General features: G+C 46.6%; 1 protein-coding gene across 1 annotated transcript in view; it reads right to left on the bottom strand.

Moving 5' to 3' along the window:
• The window catches only part of LOC115187852 (glypican-6-like), a 15,411-nt gene continuing 575 nt past the window's right edge, over window positions 1–14,836 (bottom strand). Inside the window, exons 2-4 of the mRNA XM_029746884.1 lie at window positions 5,662–5,811; window positions 1,234–1,263; window positions 1–18 (exon numbers count right to left, since the gene is read on the bottom strand). Of these exons, the coding sequence (XP_029602744.1) occupies window positions 1–18; window positions 1,234–1,263; window positions 5,662–5,811 (198 nt within the window). The remainder of the gene's footprint in view (window positions 19–1,233; window positions 1,264–5,661; window positions 5,812–14,836) is intronic.

Here is a 14,836-nt window from a genome sequence, read left to right as displayed (position 1 = left end):
CTACAGCGATGCATCTCTCTGAGGGTAATGTCGACAAGTAGGAAGAGGACAGGACAGATTCACAAGACAGATGAGATGAGTTGAGGTAAGAGGAGACAGATGAGATGAGTTGAGGTAGAGGAGACAGATGAGATGAGTTGAGGTAGAGGAGACAGATGAGATGAGTTGAGGTAAGAGGAGACAGATGAGATGAGTTGAGGTAAGAGGAGACAGATGAGATGAGTTGAGGTAAGAGGAGACAGATGAGATGAGTTGAGGTAAGAGGAGACAGATGAGATGAGTTGAGGTAAGAGGAGACAGATGAGATGAGTTGAGGTAAGAGGAGACAGATGAGATGAGTTGAAGTAAGAGGAGACAGATGAGATGAGTTGAGGTAAGAGGAGACAGATGAGATGAGTTGAGGTAAGAGGAGACAGATGAGATGAGTTGAGGTAAGAGGAGACAGATGAGATGAGTTGAGTAAGAGGAGACAGATGAGATGAGTTGAGGTAAGAGGAGACAGATGAGATGAGTTGAGGTAAGAGGAGACAGAGAGATGAGATGAGGTAAGAGGAGACAGATGAGATGAGTTGAGGTAAGAGGAGACAGATGAGATGAGTTGAGGTAAGAGGAGACAGATTAGATGAGTTGAGGTAAGAGGAGACAGATGAGATGAGTTGAGGTAAGAGGAGACAGATGAGATGAGTTGAGGTAAGAGGAGACAGATGAGATGAGTTGAGGTAAGAGGAGACAGATGAGATGAGTTGAGGTAAGAGGAGACAGATGAGATGAGTTGAGGTAAGAGGAGACAGATGAGATGAGATGAGGTAAGAGGAGACAGATGAGATGAGTTGAGGTAAGAGGAGACAGATGAGATGAGGGTAAGAGGAGACAGATGAGATGAGTTGAGGTAAGAGGAGACAGATGAGATGAGTTGAGGTAAGAGGAGACAGATGAGATGAGTTGAGGTAAGAGGAGACAGATGAGATGAGTTGAGGTAGAGGAGACAGATGAGATGAGTTGAGGTAAGAGGAGACAGATGAGATGAGTTGAGGTAAGAGGAGACAGATGAGATGAGTTGAGGTAAGAGGAGACAGATGAGATGAGTTGAGGTAAGAGGAGACAGATGAGATGAGATGAGGTAAGAGGAGACAGATGAGATGAGTTGAGGTAAGAGGAGACAGATGAGATGAGTTGAGGTAAGAGGAGACAGATGAGATGAGTTGAGGTAAGAGGATTGAAAGGAAAGCTTACGCCGTGTTGCATTGTCCTCCACACTATCCTCTGGGAGCAGCAGAGAAACAGAGAAGAGAGGGGTTTAATAGAAAGGCAGAGAGAGAGAGAGAAATAAAACATACAATGCAAGGAATGCTATGAATATATGCATTAGTCTGGAAACCAACAGCAACCATAGCAGGCGATAAACAGTCCTGGCAAGATACTGAATTCCCCTGCCTCCTCTCTCTTTGGGAGTCGAAGCACCTCTCCACTCATGTTAATGCACCAGTCTCAATCATTATGTATTATAACACATTATATTAAAACTCTCCCTTCAATCTACATCTTTACTAAGACAATGTCCTGTTGTTATCATCCTGGGAGGGGTAATGTATCATCCTGGAGGGGTAATGTATCATCCTGGAAGGGTAATGTATCATCCTGGAGGGGTAATGTATCATCCTGTAGGGGTAATGTATCATCCTGGGAGGGGTAATGTATCATCCTGGAGGGGTAATGTATCATCCTGGAGGGGTAATGTATCATCCTGGAGGGGTAATGTATCATCCTGGAGGGGTAATGTAACATCCTGGGAGGGGTAATGTATCATCCTGGAAGGGTAATGTATCACCCTGGAGGGGTAATGTATCATCCTGGGAGGGGTAATGTATCATCCTGGAAGGGTAATGTATCATCCTGGAGGGGTAATGTATCATCCTGGGATGGGTAATGTATCAGCCTGGAGGGGTAATGTATCATCCTGGGAGGGGTAATGTATCATCCTGGGAGGGGTAATGTATCATCCTGGGAGGGGTAATGTATCATCCTGTAGGGGTAATGTATCAGCCTGGAGGGGTAATGTATCATCCTGGGAGGGGTAATGTATCATCCTGGGAGGGGTAATGTATCATCCTGTAGGGGTAATGTACCATCCTGATCCTGGAGGGGTAATGTATCATCCTGGGAGGGGTAATGTATCATCCTGGGGGGGTAATGTATCATCCTGATCCTGGAGGGGTAATGTATCATCCTGTGAGGGGTAATGTATCATCCTGGAGGGGTAATGTATCATCCTGGAGGGGTAATGTATCATCCTGGAGGGGTAATGTATCATCCTGATCCTGGAGGGGTAATGTATCATCCTGTGAGGGGTAATGTTTCATCCTGGAGGGGTAATGTATCATCCTGGAGGGGTAATGTATCATCCTGGAGGGATAATGTATCATCCTGATCCTGGAGGGGTAATGTATCATCCTGGGAGGGGTAATGTATCATCCTGGAAGGGGTAATGTATCATCGTGGAGGGGTAATGTATCATCCTGGAGGGGTAATGAATCATCCTGGAGGGATAATGTATCATCCTGGAGAGGTAATGTATCATCCTGGAGGGGTAATGCATCATCCTGGGAGCGGTAATGTATCATCCTAGGAGGGGTAATGTATCATCCTGGGAGGGGTAATATATCATCCTGGGAGGGGTAATGTATCATCCTGTAGGGGTAATGTATCATCCTGGGAGGGGTAATATATCATCCTGGGAGGGGTAATGTATCATCCTGTAGGGGTAATGTATCATCCTGGGAGGGGTAATGTATCATCCTGGAGGGATAATGTATCATCCTGAGAGGGGTAATGTATCATCCCGGGAGGGGTAATGTATCATCCTGGAGGGATAATGTATCATCCTGAGAGGGGTAATGTATCATCCTGGAGGGGTAATGTATCATCCTGGGAGGAGTAATGCATCTTCCAGGAGGGGTAATGTATCATCCTGGAGGGGGAATGTATCATCCTGGAGGGGTAATGTATCATCCTGGAGGGGTAAGGTATCATCCTGGGAGGGGTAATGTATCCTCCTGTAGGGGTAATGTATCATCCTGGGAGGGGTAATGTATCATCCTGGAGGGTAATGTATCATCCTGGGAGGGGTAATGTATCATCCTGGGAGGGGTAAAGTATCATCCTGGAGGGGTAATATATTATCCTGGGATGGGTAATGTATTATCCTGGAGGGGTAATGTATCATCCTGGAGGGGTAATGTATCATCCTGGGAGGGGTAATATATCATCCTGGGAGGGGTAATGTATCATCCTGTAGGGGTAATGTATCATCCTGGGAGGGGTAATGTATCATCCTGGGAGGGGTAATGTATCATCCTGTAGGGGTAATGTATCATCCTGGAGGGGTAATGTACCATCCTGGGAGGGGTAATGCATCATCCTGGAGGGGTAATGTATCATCCTGGAGGGGTAATGTATGTAAATATGTATTGACATGCATGTGTTGTTTCCTTGAGCTCTTTGTTCCCATAAAACCCTCCAACGTTTCACCACCTGCTCTTTGTTCCCATAAAACCCTCCATGATTTGACCACCAGCTCTTTGTTCCCATAAAACCCTCCAGGGTTTGACCACCAAGGTAACAGTAGAGTGAGAGAGTGCTTGAGAGCAGAGTGCACACTTCACTCTCTCCCCCCCTTGGGGAGATGAGAAGACGGTGGGAGAACGAGGGCGTCAAGGCTGTTTATGAGTCGACACAGAGCCACGACCTGAAAATGGAGCTGAGGATTCAACAGAGAGGAGGGGACTGCTCTACTTTTGGCCGGGGCCATCAAAACTAGTGCACTAAATAGGGAATAGGGTGCCATTTTGGACTCAGAGGGATAATATAACAGGGATTTAATCTCCAACTATCTCTCTGCTGGTTCTCTCAGTAGACAGAACGATTCCACAGAGATAGTGACTTCTATAACATTGGTCTGATATAGAAGGTTCTGGGCTCCTGTATATATCTGAGACTAGAGTGGTCCTCTCCCTGCCACCCACTGTCCTCCTCCCTGTCCTCCTCTCTTACCAGTCTGTCCTCCTCTCTTACCAGTCTGTCCTCCTCCCTGTCCTCCTCTCTTACCAGTCTGTCCTCCTCTCTTACCAGTCTGTCCTCCTCCCTGTCCTCCTCTCTTACCAGTCTGCCCTCCTCCCTGTCCTCCTCCCTGTCCTCCTATCCCACCAGTCTGTCCTCCTCCCTGTCCTCCTCTCTTACCAGTCTGTCCTCCTCTCTTACCAGTCTGTCCTCCTCCCTGTCCTCCTCTCTTACCAGTCTGTCCTCCTCCCTGTCCTCCTCTCCCACCAGTCTCTCCTCCTCCCTGTCCTCCTCTCTTACCAGTCTGTCCTCCTCCCTGTCCTCCTCTCTTACCAGTCTGTCCTCCTCCCTGTCCTCCTCCCTGTCCTCCTATCCCACCAGTCTGTCCTCCTCCCTGTCCTCCTATCCCACCAGTCTGTCCTCCTCCCTGTCCTCCTCTCCTACCAGTCTGTCCTCCTATCCCACCAGTCCGTCCTCCCCTCTGTCCTCCTCTCCTACCAGTATGTCCTCCTCTCTTACCAGTCTGTCCTCCTCTCTGTCCTCCTCTCCTACCAGTCTGTCCTCCTCCCTGTCCTCCTCTCTTACCAGTCTGTCCTCCTCTCTGTCCTCCTCCCTGTCCTCCTATCCCTCCAGTCTGTCCTCCTCCCTGTCCTCCTCCCTGTCCTCCTATCCCACCAGTCTGTCCTCCTCCCTGTCCTCCTCTCTTACCAGTCTGTCCTCCTCCCTGTCCTCCTCCCTGTCCTCCTATCCCACCAGTCTGTCCTCCTATCCCACCAGTCTGTCCTTCTCCCTGTCCTCCTCTCTTACCAGTCTGTCCTCCTCCCTGTCCTCCTCTCTTAGCAGTCTGTCCTCCTCTCCCACCAGTCTGTCCTCCTCCCTGTCCTCCTCTCTTAGCAGTCTGTCCTCCTCTCCCACCAGTCTGTCCTCCTCCCTGTCCTCCTATCCCTCCAGTCTGTCCTCCTCCCTGTCCTCCTATCCCTCCAGTCTGTCCTCCTCCCCGTCCTCCTATCCCTCCAGTCTGTCCTTCTCCCTGTCCTCCTCTCTTACCAGTCTGTCCTCCTCCCTGTCCTCCTCTCTTAGCAGTCTGTCCTCCTCTCCCACCAGTCTGTCCTCCTCCCTGTCCTCCTCTCTTAGCAGTCTGTCCTCCTCTCCCACCAGTCTGTCCTCCTCCCTGTCCTCCTATCCCTCCAGTCTGTCCTCCTCCCTGTCCTCCTATCCCTCCAGTCTGTCCTCCTCCCCGTCCTCCTATCCCTCCAGTCTGTCCTCCTCCCTGTCCTCCTCTCTTACCAGTCTGTCCTCCTCCCTGTCCTCCTATCCCTCCAGTCTGTCCTCCTCCCTGTCCTCCTCTCTTACCAGTCTGTCCTTCTCCCTGTCCTCCTATCCCACCAGTCTGTCCTCCTCCCTGTCCTCCTCCCTGTCCTCCTCTCTTACCAGTCTGTCCTCCTCCCTGTCCTCCTCTCCCACCAGTCTGTCCTCCTCCCTGTCCTCCTATCCCACCAGTCTGTCCTCCTCCCTGTCCTCCTATCCCACCAGTCTGTCCTCCCTGTCCTCCTCCCTGTCCTCCTCTCTTACCAGTCTGTCCTCCTCCCTGTCCTCCTCTCTTACCAGTCTGTCCAGGCTGGTGCCAGCAGCGGTGGTGGGCCTCTCCTCTGGGCTGAAGGGTCTGAAGCGGGCGTTGAAGACATCAGAGATTCCCCTGGCTGATCTGCTGCTGCCCATCCCAGACGGCTTGGGCTGACCACACCCCTGGAACACCTGGACGACCACAGAGAGGCACAGCCAGTTAACTATTCTACTTTACAATCAGCCAAGTAGGACAGGGATATATAGAGAGACACACACAGTTAACTAACCTACTTTACAATCAGCCAAGTAGGACAGGGATACACAGAGAGACACACCCAGTTAACTAACCTACTTTACAATCAGCCAAGTAGGATGGGGATACACAGAGAGACACACCCAGTTAACCTACTGTGGAGAAGACTATCCTACTTTACAATCAGCCAAGTAGGACAGAGATATACAGAGAGACACACCCAGTTAACCTACTGTGGCGAAGACTAACCTACTTTACAATCAGCCAAGTAGTACAGGGAAATACAGAGAGACACACCCAGTTAACTAACCTACTTTACAATCAGCCAAGTAGTACAGGGACATACAGAGAGACACACCCAGTTAACTATCCTACTTTACAATCAGCCAAGTAGGATGGGGATACACAGACAGACACACCCAGTTAACTATCCTACTTTACAATCAGCCAAGTAGGATGGGGATATACAGAGAGACACACCCAGTTAACCTACTGTGGAGAAGACTATCCTACTTTACAATCAGCCAAGTAGGACAGAGATATACAGAGAGACACACCCAGTTAACCTACTGTGGCGAAGACTAACCTACTTTACAATCAGCCAAGTAGGACAGGGAAATACAGAGAGACACACCCAGTTAACTAACCTACTTTACAATCAGCCAAGTAGGACAGGGACATACAGAGAGACACACCCAGTTAACTATCCTACTTTACAATCAGCCAAGTAGTACAGGGAAATACAGAGAGACACACCCAGTTAACTAACCTACTTTACAATCAGCCAAGTAGGACAGGAACATACAGAGAGACACACCCAGTTAACTAACCTACTTTACAATCAGCCAAGTAGGACGGGGATACACAGAGAGAGACACCCAGTTAACTAACCTACTTTACAATCAGCCAAGTAGCACAGGGAAATACAGAGACACACCCAGTTAACTAACCTACTTTACAATCAGCCAAGTAGGACGGGGATACACAGAGAGAGACACCCAGTTAACTAACCTACTTTACAATCAGCCAAGTAGGACAGGGATATACAGATGTGCAGTAGTCGTATCGAGGAGTCTTGTTATCTAAGAGGGATTAATACAACGTCAACCTCAACTCGTAAAACTAACCGATTTGACAATAAATAGCCCAGCCCCATTCAGTAGACCTACAGCCCAGCCCCATTCAGTAGACTTACAGCACCATTCAGTAGACCTACAGCACCATTCAGTAGACCTACAGCACAATTCAGTAGACCTACAGCACCATTCAGTAGACCTACAGCCTCATTCAGTAGACCTACAGCCCAGCCCCATTCAGTAGACCTACAGCACCATTCAGTAGACCTACAGCACCATTCAGTAGACCTACAGCCCAGCCCATTCAGTAGACCTACAGCACCATTCAGTAGACCTACAGCCCCATTCAGTAGACCTACAGCACCATTCAGTAGACCTAAAGCACCATTCAGTAGACCTACAGCCCAGCACCATTCAGTAGACCTACAGCACCATTCAGTAGATCTACAGCACCATTCAGTAGACCTACAGCACCATTCAGTAGATCTACAGCACCATTCAGTAGACCTACAGCACCATTCAGTAGATCTACATCACCATTCAGTAGACCTACAGCACCATTCAGTAGACCTACAGCACCATTCAGTAGACCTACAGCACCATTCAGTAGACCTACAGCACCATTCAGTAGACCTACAGCACCATTCAGTAGACCTACAGCCCAGCACCATTCAGTAGACCTAAAGCACCATTCAGTAGACCTACAGCCCAGCACCATTCAGTAGACCTACAGCACCATTCAGTAGACCTACAGCACCATTCAGTAGACCTACAGCCCAGCACCATTCAGTAGATCTACAGCACCATTCAGTAGACCTACAGCCCAGCACCATTCAGTAGACCTACAGCCCAGCACCATTCAGTAGACCTACAGCACCATTCAGTAGACCTACATCACCATTCAGTAGACCTACATCACCATTCAGTAGACCTACAGCACCATTCAGTAGACCTACAGCCCAGCACCATTCAGTAGACCTACAGCACCATTCAGTAGACCTACAGCACCATTCAGTAGACCTACAGCCCAGCACCATTCAGTAGACCTACAGCCCAGCACCATTCAGTAGACCTACAGCCCAGCACCATTCAGTAGACCTACAGCACCATTCAGTAGACCTACAGCACCATTCAGTAGACCTACAGCCCAGCACCATTCAGTAGACCTACAGCCCAGCACCATTCAGTAGACCTACAGCCCAGCACCATTCAGTAGATCTACAGCACCATTCAGTAGACCTACAGCCCAGCACCATTCAGTAGACCTACAGCCCAGCACCATTCAGTAGATCTACAGCACCATTCAGTAGACCTACAGCCCAGCACCATTCAGTAGACCTACAGCCCAGCACCATTCAGTAGACCTACAGCCCAGCACCATTCAGTAGACCTACAGCCCAGCACCATTCAGTAGACCTACAGCACCATTCAGTAGACCTACAGCACCATTCAGTAGACCTACAGCACCATTCAGTAGATCTACAGCACCATTCAGTAGACCTACAGCCCAGCACCATTCAGTAGACCTACAGCCCAGCACCATTCAGTAGACCTACAGCACCATTCAGTAGACCTACAGCACCATTCAGTAGACCTACAGCCCAGCACGGGGTAGGAAGGATCAAGGAAGAGGGGGAGGAAGGAATGGGGGAGGAGGGGAGGAAGGAATGGGGAGGAGAGGAAGGAACGGGGGAGGAGGGGGAGGAGAGGAAGGAACGGGGGAGGAGGGGGGAGGAAGGAATAGGGAAGGAAGGAACGGGGGAGGAAGGGAGAGGCAGGAACGGGGGAGGAGAGGAGAGGCAGGAACGGGGGAGGAGAGGAGAGGAGAGGGGGGAGGAATGTGCAGAGACATCTCTCTCCTCAGAAACATGGGTCTGTTCTTGGAACAGCTGGAAGCTCCATCATGCCGTAGCTCCATCATGCCGTAGCTCCATCATGCCGTAGCTCCATCATGCCGTAGCTCCATCATGCCGTAGCTCCATCATGCCGTAGCTCCATCATGCCGTAGCTCCATCATGCCGTAGCTCCATCATGCCGTAGCTCCATCATGCCGTAGCTCCATCATGCCGTAGCTCCATCATGCCGTAGCTCCATCATGCCGTAGCTCCATACTACACTGTAGTTTGTGGTTTGGCCTCGTTCAGCAGCGTGGGGATTTGAAAAACCCATTTCCAATAAAGGATTACATCTGAGAGAAATGTTTACGAAACCATTAGGACTTTCTGAAACTCCATCATATCGACCGTGGACTTAAATACTCTCCATTCTAGACACAAGGCCAACGGACACCAGGGTCTCTGCTGTTCTGAAGAGTCTGAACTTTCTGAACGAAACTTTACTGAAGGTAAAGACGAGGTTATAAACACCAAGGTAGAAAATAGAGTTTTATGGACCTGATATAAAAAATAATAAAAAAGCTTCTCTTTAAACAAAACATACCTAGTACTTACAAAAACAGAGTTTGTCAACAAAGAGAACATTTAAAAGTTATAATTACTTAATTGTCTATACGATAAATACAACAGGTGTAGTAGACCTCACAGTGAAATGCTGAATACAACAGGTGTAGTAGACCTCACAGTGAAATGCTGAATACAACAGGTGTAGTAGACCTTACAGTGAAATGCTGAATACAACAGGTGTAGTAGACCTCACAGTGAAATGCTGAATACAACAGGTGTAGTAGACCTCACAGTGAAATGCTGAATACAACAGGTGTAGTAGACCTCACAGTGAAATGCTGAATACAACAGGTGTAGTAGACCTCACAGTGAAATGCTGAATACAACAGGTGTAGTAGACCTCACAGTGAAATGCTGAATACAACAGGTGTAGTAGACCTTACAGTGAAATGCTGAATACAGCAGGTGTAGTAGACCTTACAGTGAAATGCTGAATACAACTGGTGTAGTAGACCTTACAGTGAAATGCTGAATACAACAGGTGTAGTAGACCTGAGGATATATACAGGGGGTACCGGTACAGAGTCAGACCCCTCTATACAGGGGGTACCGGTACAGAGTCAATGTGGAGGCTATATACAGGGGGGTACCGGTACAGAGTCAATGTGGAGGCTATATACAGGGGGTACCAGTACAGAGTCAATGCAAATAGTCTGGGTAGCCATTTGATTAGCTGTTCAGGAGTCTTATGGCTTGGAGGTAGAAGCTGTTTAGAAGCCTCTTGGACCTAGACTTGGCGCTCCGGGTACCGCTTGCCGTGCGGTAGCAGAGACAACAGTCTATGACTAGGGTGGCTGGAGTCTGACAATTTTTAGGGCCGTCCTCTGACACCACCTGGTATAGAGGTCCTGGATGGCAGGAAGCTTGGCCCCAGTGATGTACTGGGTCGTACGCACTACCCTCTGTAGCGCTTTGCGGTCGGAGGCCGAGCAGTTACCATACCAGACAGTGATGCAACCAGTCAGGATGCTCTCGATGGTGCAGCTGATAATGTTATATAGGATATATAGGATATAGTTAGTATGCCAAAAGATCCCGGCTGTCGTACAACATTCACCAAAATACAAAGTATACAAGCAGTGGACACTATTCCCCTGCTTTTAGGGCCCATAATGCAATTCTTCAGAAAATTGCGGGAAAATATTTCTCAGATTTGAAGAAAGTGGCGTAAAATATGCAGTATGTACCTGTATGCTAGCTAGTTACCTAACGTTAGCTGGCTACTTATACATGGAACTTGCCAGGCAGGATTTTAACTATCTGTAATATCACAGTTAGCATCTTAGCATGTTCCTAGTATGAAGGGTTAGAGATTCTAACAAGTTTGTAGGAGATATCTGAAACTGGAGACTCATATCTTACATCTTAGTCATTTAGCAGACGCTCTTATCCAGAGCAACTTACAGTAGTGAGTGCATAAATTTCATAAATTTTTTTCCCCCCGTACTGGTCCCCCCGTGGGAATCGAACCCACAACCCTGGCGTTGCAAACACCATGCTCTACCAACTGAGCCACACGGGACCATTTTAACTATCTGCTATCTAACTAACTACCCAACTTTATTACACTTTATTATTCACATCATTCTTAGCGAAGTGGTTTCGACGGACATTGTTACTCCTGGCTATCTATTCCGCTTTTGGAGCGCTCGCTGTCGCGTAGAATACCTGATGAATTTACGAACGCTCAACACCCGTTGAATATGGCCGGTGTCGGCAAAACATCGGCAAAACAAAAAAAAGCGGCATTAAATTATTTTCCAACAGCATAGTTACAGTCACCAACGTTCTGGATAACATGAAAACAGCCTAACCAGCTCTGCTAGGGGGAGTAAAATGGTCAGAGTGGGGTCTTCTCTCATTTTGTGTCTGGAAGTAGCTAGCTAACGTTAGCCAGTTAGCTTCGGTGCTTGTTTGCCGCTGAACGCTCGGATCAACTCTACTCCTCGGCCAGAGCGTCCAGGGTGGCTCCGAGAGCGAAACGCTCTGAATTTACGAACGGACAACCTGACAATGCTCTGGATTTACCTTAGCTGAAACTGTCATGCTGTTGTCTGTCTTTACCTTAGCTGAAACTGTCATGTTGTTGTCTTTACCTTAGCTGAAACTGTCATGTTGTTGTCTGTCTTTACCTTAGCTGAAACTGCCATGTTGTTGTCTTTACCTTAGCTGAAACTGTCATGTGGTTGTCTGTCTTTACCTTAGCTGAAACTGTCATGCTGTTGTCTTTACCTTAGCTGAAACTGTCATGCTGTTGTCTGTCTTTACCTTAGCTGAAACTGTCATGCTGTTGTCTGTCTTTACCTTAGCTGAAACTGTCATGCTGTTGTCTGTCTTTACCTTAGCTGAAACTGTCATGTTGTTGTCTTTACCTTAGCTGAAACTGTCATGTTGTCTGTCTTTACCTTAGCTGAAACTGTCATGCTGTTGTCTTTACCTTAGCTGAAACTGTCATGTTGTTGTCTGTCTTTACCTTAGCTGAAACTGTCATGCTGTTGTCTGTCTTTACCTTAGCTGAAACTGTCATGCTGTTGTCTGTCTTTACCTTAGCTGAAACTGTCATGTTGTCTGTCTTTACCTTAGCTGAAACTGTCATGCTGTTGTCTGTCTTTACCTTAGCTGAAACTGTCATGTTGTTGTCTTTACCTTAGCTGAAACTGTCATGCTGTTGTCTGTCTTTACCTTAGCTGAAACTGTCATGTTGTCTGTCTTTACCTTAGCTGAAACTGTCATGTTGTCTGTCTTTACCTTAGCTGAAACTGTCATGTTGTTGTCTGTACCTTAGCTGAAACTGTCATGTGGTTGTCTGTACCTTAGCTGAAACTGTCATGTTGTCTGTCTTTACCTTAGCTGAAACTGTCATGCTGTTGTCTTTACCTTAGCTGAAACTGTCATGTTGTCTGTCTTTACCTTAGCTGAAACTGTCATGTTGTTGTCTGTCTTTACCTTAGCTGAACTGTCATGTTGTCTGTCTTTACCTTAGCTGAAACTGTCATGTTGTTGTCTGTACCTTAGCTGAAACTGTCATGTTGTTGTCTGTACCTTAGCTGAAACTGTCATGTTGTTGTCTTTACCTTAGCTGAAACTGTCATGTTGTCTCTCTTTACCTTAGCTGAAACTGTCATGCTGTTGTCTGTCTTTACCTTAGCTGAAACTGTAATGTTGTTGTCTTTACCTTAGCTGAAACTGTCATGCTGTTGTCTTTACCTTAGCTGAAACTGTCATGCTGTTGTCTGTCTTTACCTTAGCTGAAACTGTCATGCTGTTGTCTTTACCTTAGCTGAAACTGTCATGTTGTCTGTCTTTACCTTAGCTGAAACTGTCATGTTGTTGTCTTAACCTTAGCTGAAACTGTCATGTTGTCTGTCTTTACCTTAGCTGAAACTGTCATGTTGTCTGTCTTTACCTTAGCTGAAACTGTCAAGTTGTTGTCTTTACCTTAGCTGAAACTGTCATGTTGTCTGTCTTTACCTTAGCTGAAACTGTCATGTTGTCTGTCTTTACCTTAGCTGAAACTGTCATGTTGTCTGTCTTTACCTTAGCTTTAACTGTCATGCTGTTGTCTTTACCTTAGCTGAAACTGTCATGCTGTTGTCTGTCTTTACCTTAGCTGAAACTGTCATGTTGTCTGTCTTTACCTTAGCTTTAACTGTCATGCTGTTGTCTTTACCTTAACTGAAACTGTCATGCTGTTGTCTGTCTTTACCTTAGCTGAAACTGTCATGTTGTTGTCTTTACCTTAGCTGAAACTGTCATGTTGTTGTCTGTCTTTACCTTAGCTGAAACTGTCATGCTGTTGTCTGTCTTTACTTTAGCTGAAACTGTCATGTTGTTGTCTTTACATTAACTGAAACTGTCATGTTGTTGTCTGTCTTTACCTTAGCTGAAACTGTCATGCTGTTGTCTTTACCTTAGCTGAAACTGTCATGCTGTTGTCTTTACCTTAGCTGAAACTGTCATGCTGTTGTCTTTACCTTAGCTGAAACTGTCATGCTGTTGTCTTTACCTTAGCTGAAACTGTCACGCTGTTGTCTTTACCTTAGCTGAAACTGCCATGTTGTTGTCTTTACCTTAGCTGAAACTGTCATGCTGTTGTCTTTACCTTAGCTGAAACTGTCATGCTGTTGTCTGTCTTTACCTTAGCTGAAACTGTCATGCTGTTGTCTGTCTTTACCTTAGCTGAAACTGTCATGTTGTCTGTCTTTACCTTAGCTGAAACTGTCATGCTGTTGTCTGTCTTTACCTTAGCTGAAACTGTCATGCTGTTGTCTTTACCTTAGCTGAAACTGTCATGCTGTTGTCTGTCTTTACCTTAGCTGAACTGTCATGTTGTCTGTCTTTACCTTAGCTGAAACTGTCATGCTGTTGTCTGTCTTTACCTTAGCTGAAACTGTTATGCTGTTGTCTATGTCTTTACCTTAGCTGAAACTGTCATGCTGTTGTCTTTACCTTAGCTGAAACTGTCATGCTGTTGTCTGTCTTTACCTTAGCTGAAACTGCCATGTTGTTGTCTTTACCTTAGCTGAAACTGTCATGCTGTTGTCTTTACCTTAGCTGAAACTGTCATGCTGTTGTCTGTCTTTACCTTAGCTGAAACTGTCATGTTGTCTGTCTTTACCTTAGCTGAAACTGTCATGCTGTTGTCTATGTCTTTACCTTAGCTGAAACTGTCATGTTGTCTGTCTTTACCTTAGCTGAAACTGTCATGTTGTCTGTCTTTACCTTAGCTGAAACTGTCATGCTGTTGTCTGTCTTTACCTTAGCTGAAACTGTCATGTTGTCTGTCTTTACCTTAGCTGAAACTGTCATGCTGTTGTCTTTACCTTAGCTGAAACTGTCATGTTGTTGTCTTTACCTTAGCTGAAACTGTCATGTTGTTGTCTTTACCTTAGCTGAAACTGTCATGCTGTTGTCTTTACCTTAGCTGAAACTGTCATGCTGTTGTCTGTCTTTACCTTAGCTGAAACTGTCATGCTGTTGTCTGTCTTTACATTAGCTGAAACTGTCATGCTGTTGTCTATGTCTTTACCTTAGCTGAAACTGTCATGCTGTTGTCTGTCTTTACCTTAGCTGAAACTGCCATGTTGTTGTCTTTACCTTAGCTGAAACTGTCATGCTGTTGTCTGTCTTTACCTTAGCTGAAACTGCCATGCTGTTGTCTTTACCTTAGCTGAAACTGTCATGCTGTTGTCTGTCTTTACCTTAGCTGAAACTGTCATGTTGTCTGTCTTTACCTTAGCTGAAACTGTCATGCTGTTGTCTATGTCTTTACCTTAGCTGAAACTGTCATGTTGTCTGTCTTTACCTTAGCTGAAACTGTCAAGTTGTCTGTCTTTACCTTAGCTGAAACTGTCATGCTGTTGTCTGTCTTTACCTTAGCTGAAACTGTCATGTTGTCTGTCTTTACCTTAGCTGAAACTGTC

Source organism: Salmo trutta, unplaced genomic scaffold (genome assembly GCF_901001165.1).
Source record: "Salmo trutta unplaced genomic scaffold, fSalTru1.1, whole genome shotgun sequence".
Classification (NCBI taxonomy): domain Eukaryota; kingdom Metazoa; phylum Chordata; class Actinopteri; order Salmoniformes; family Salmonidae; genus Salmo; species Salmo trutta.
This window is presented reverse-complemented; position numbering and strand designations above follow the sequence as displayed.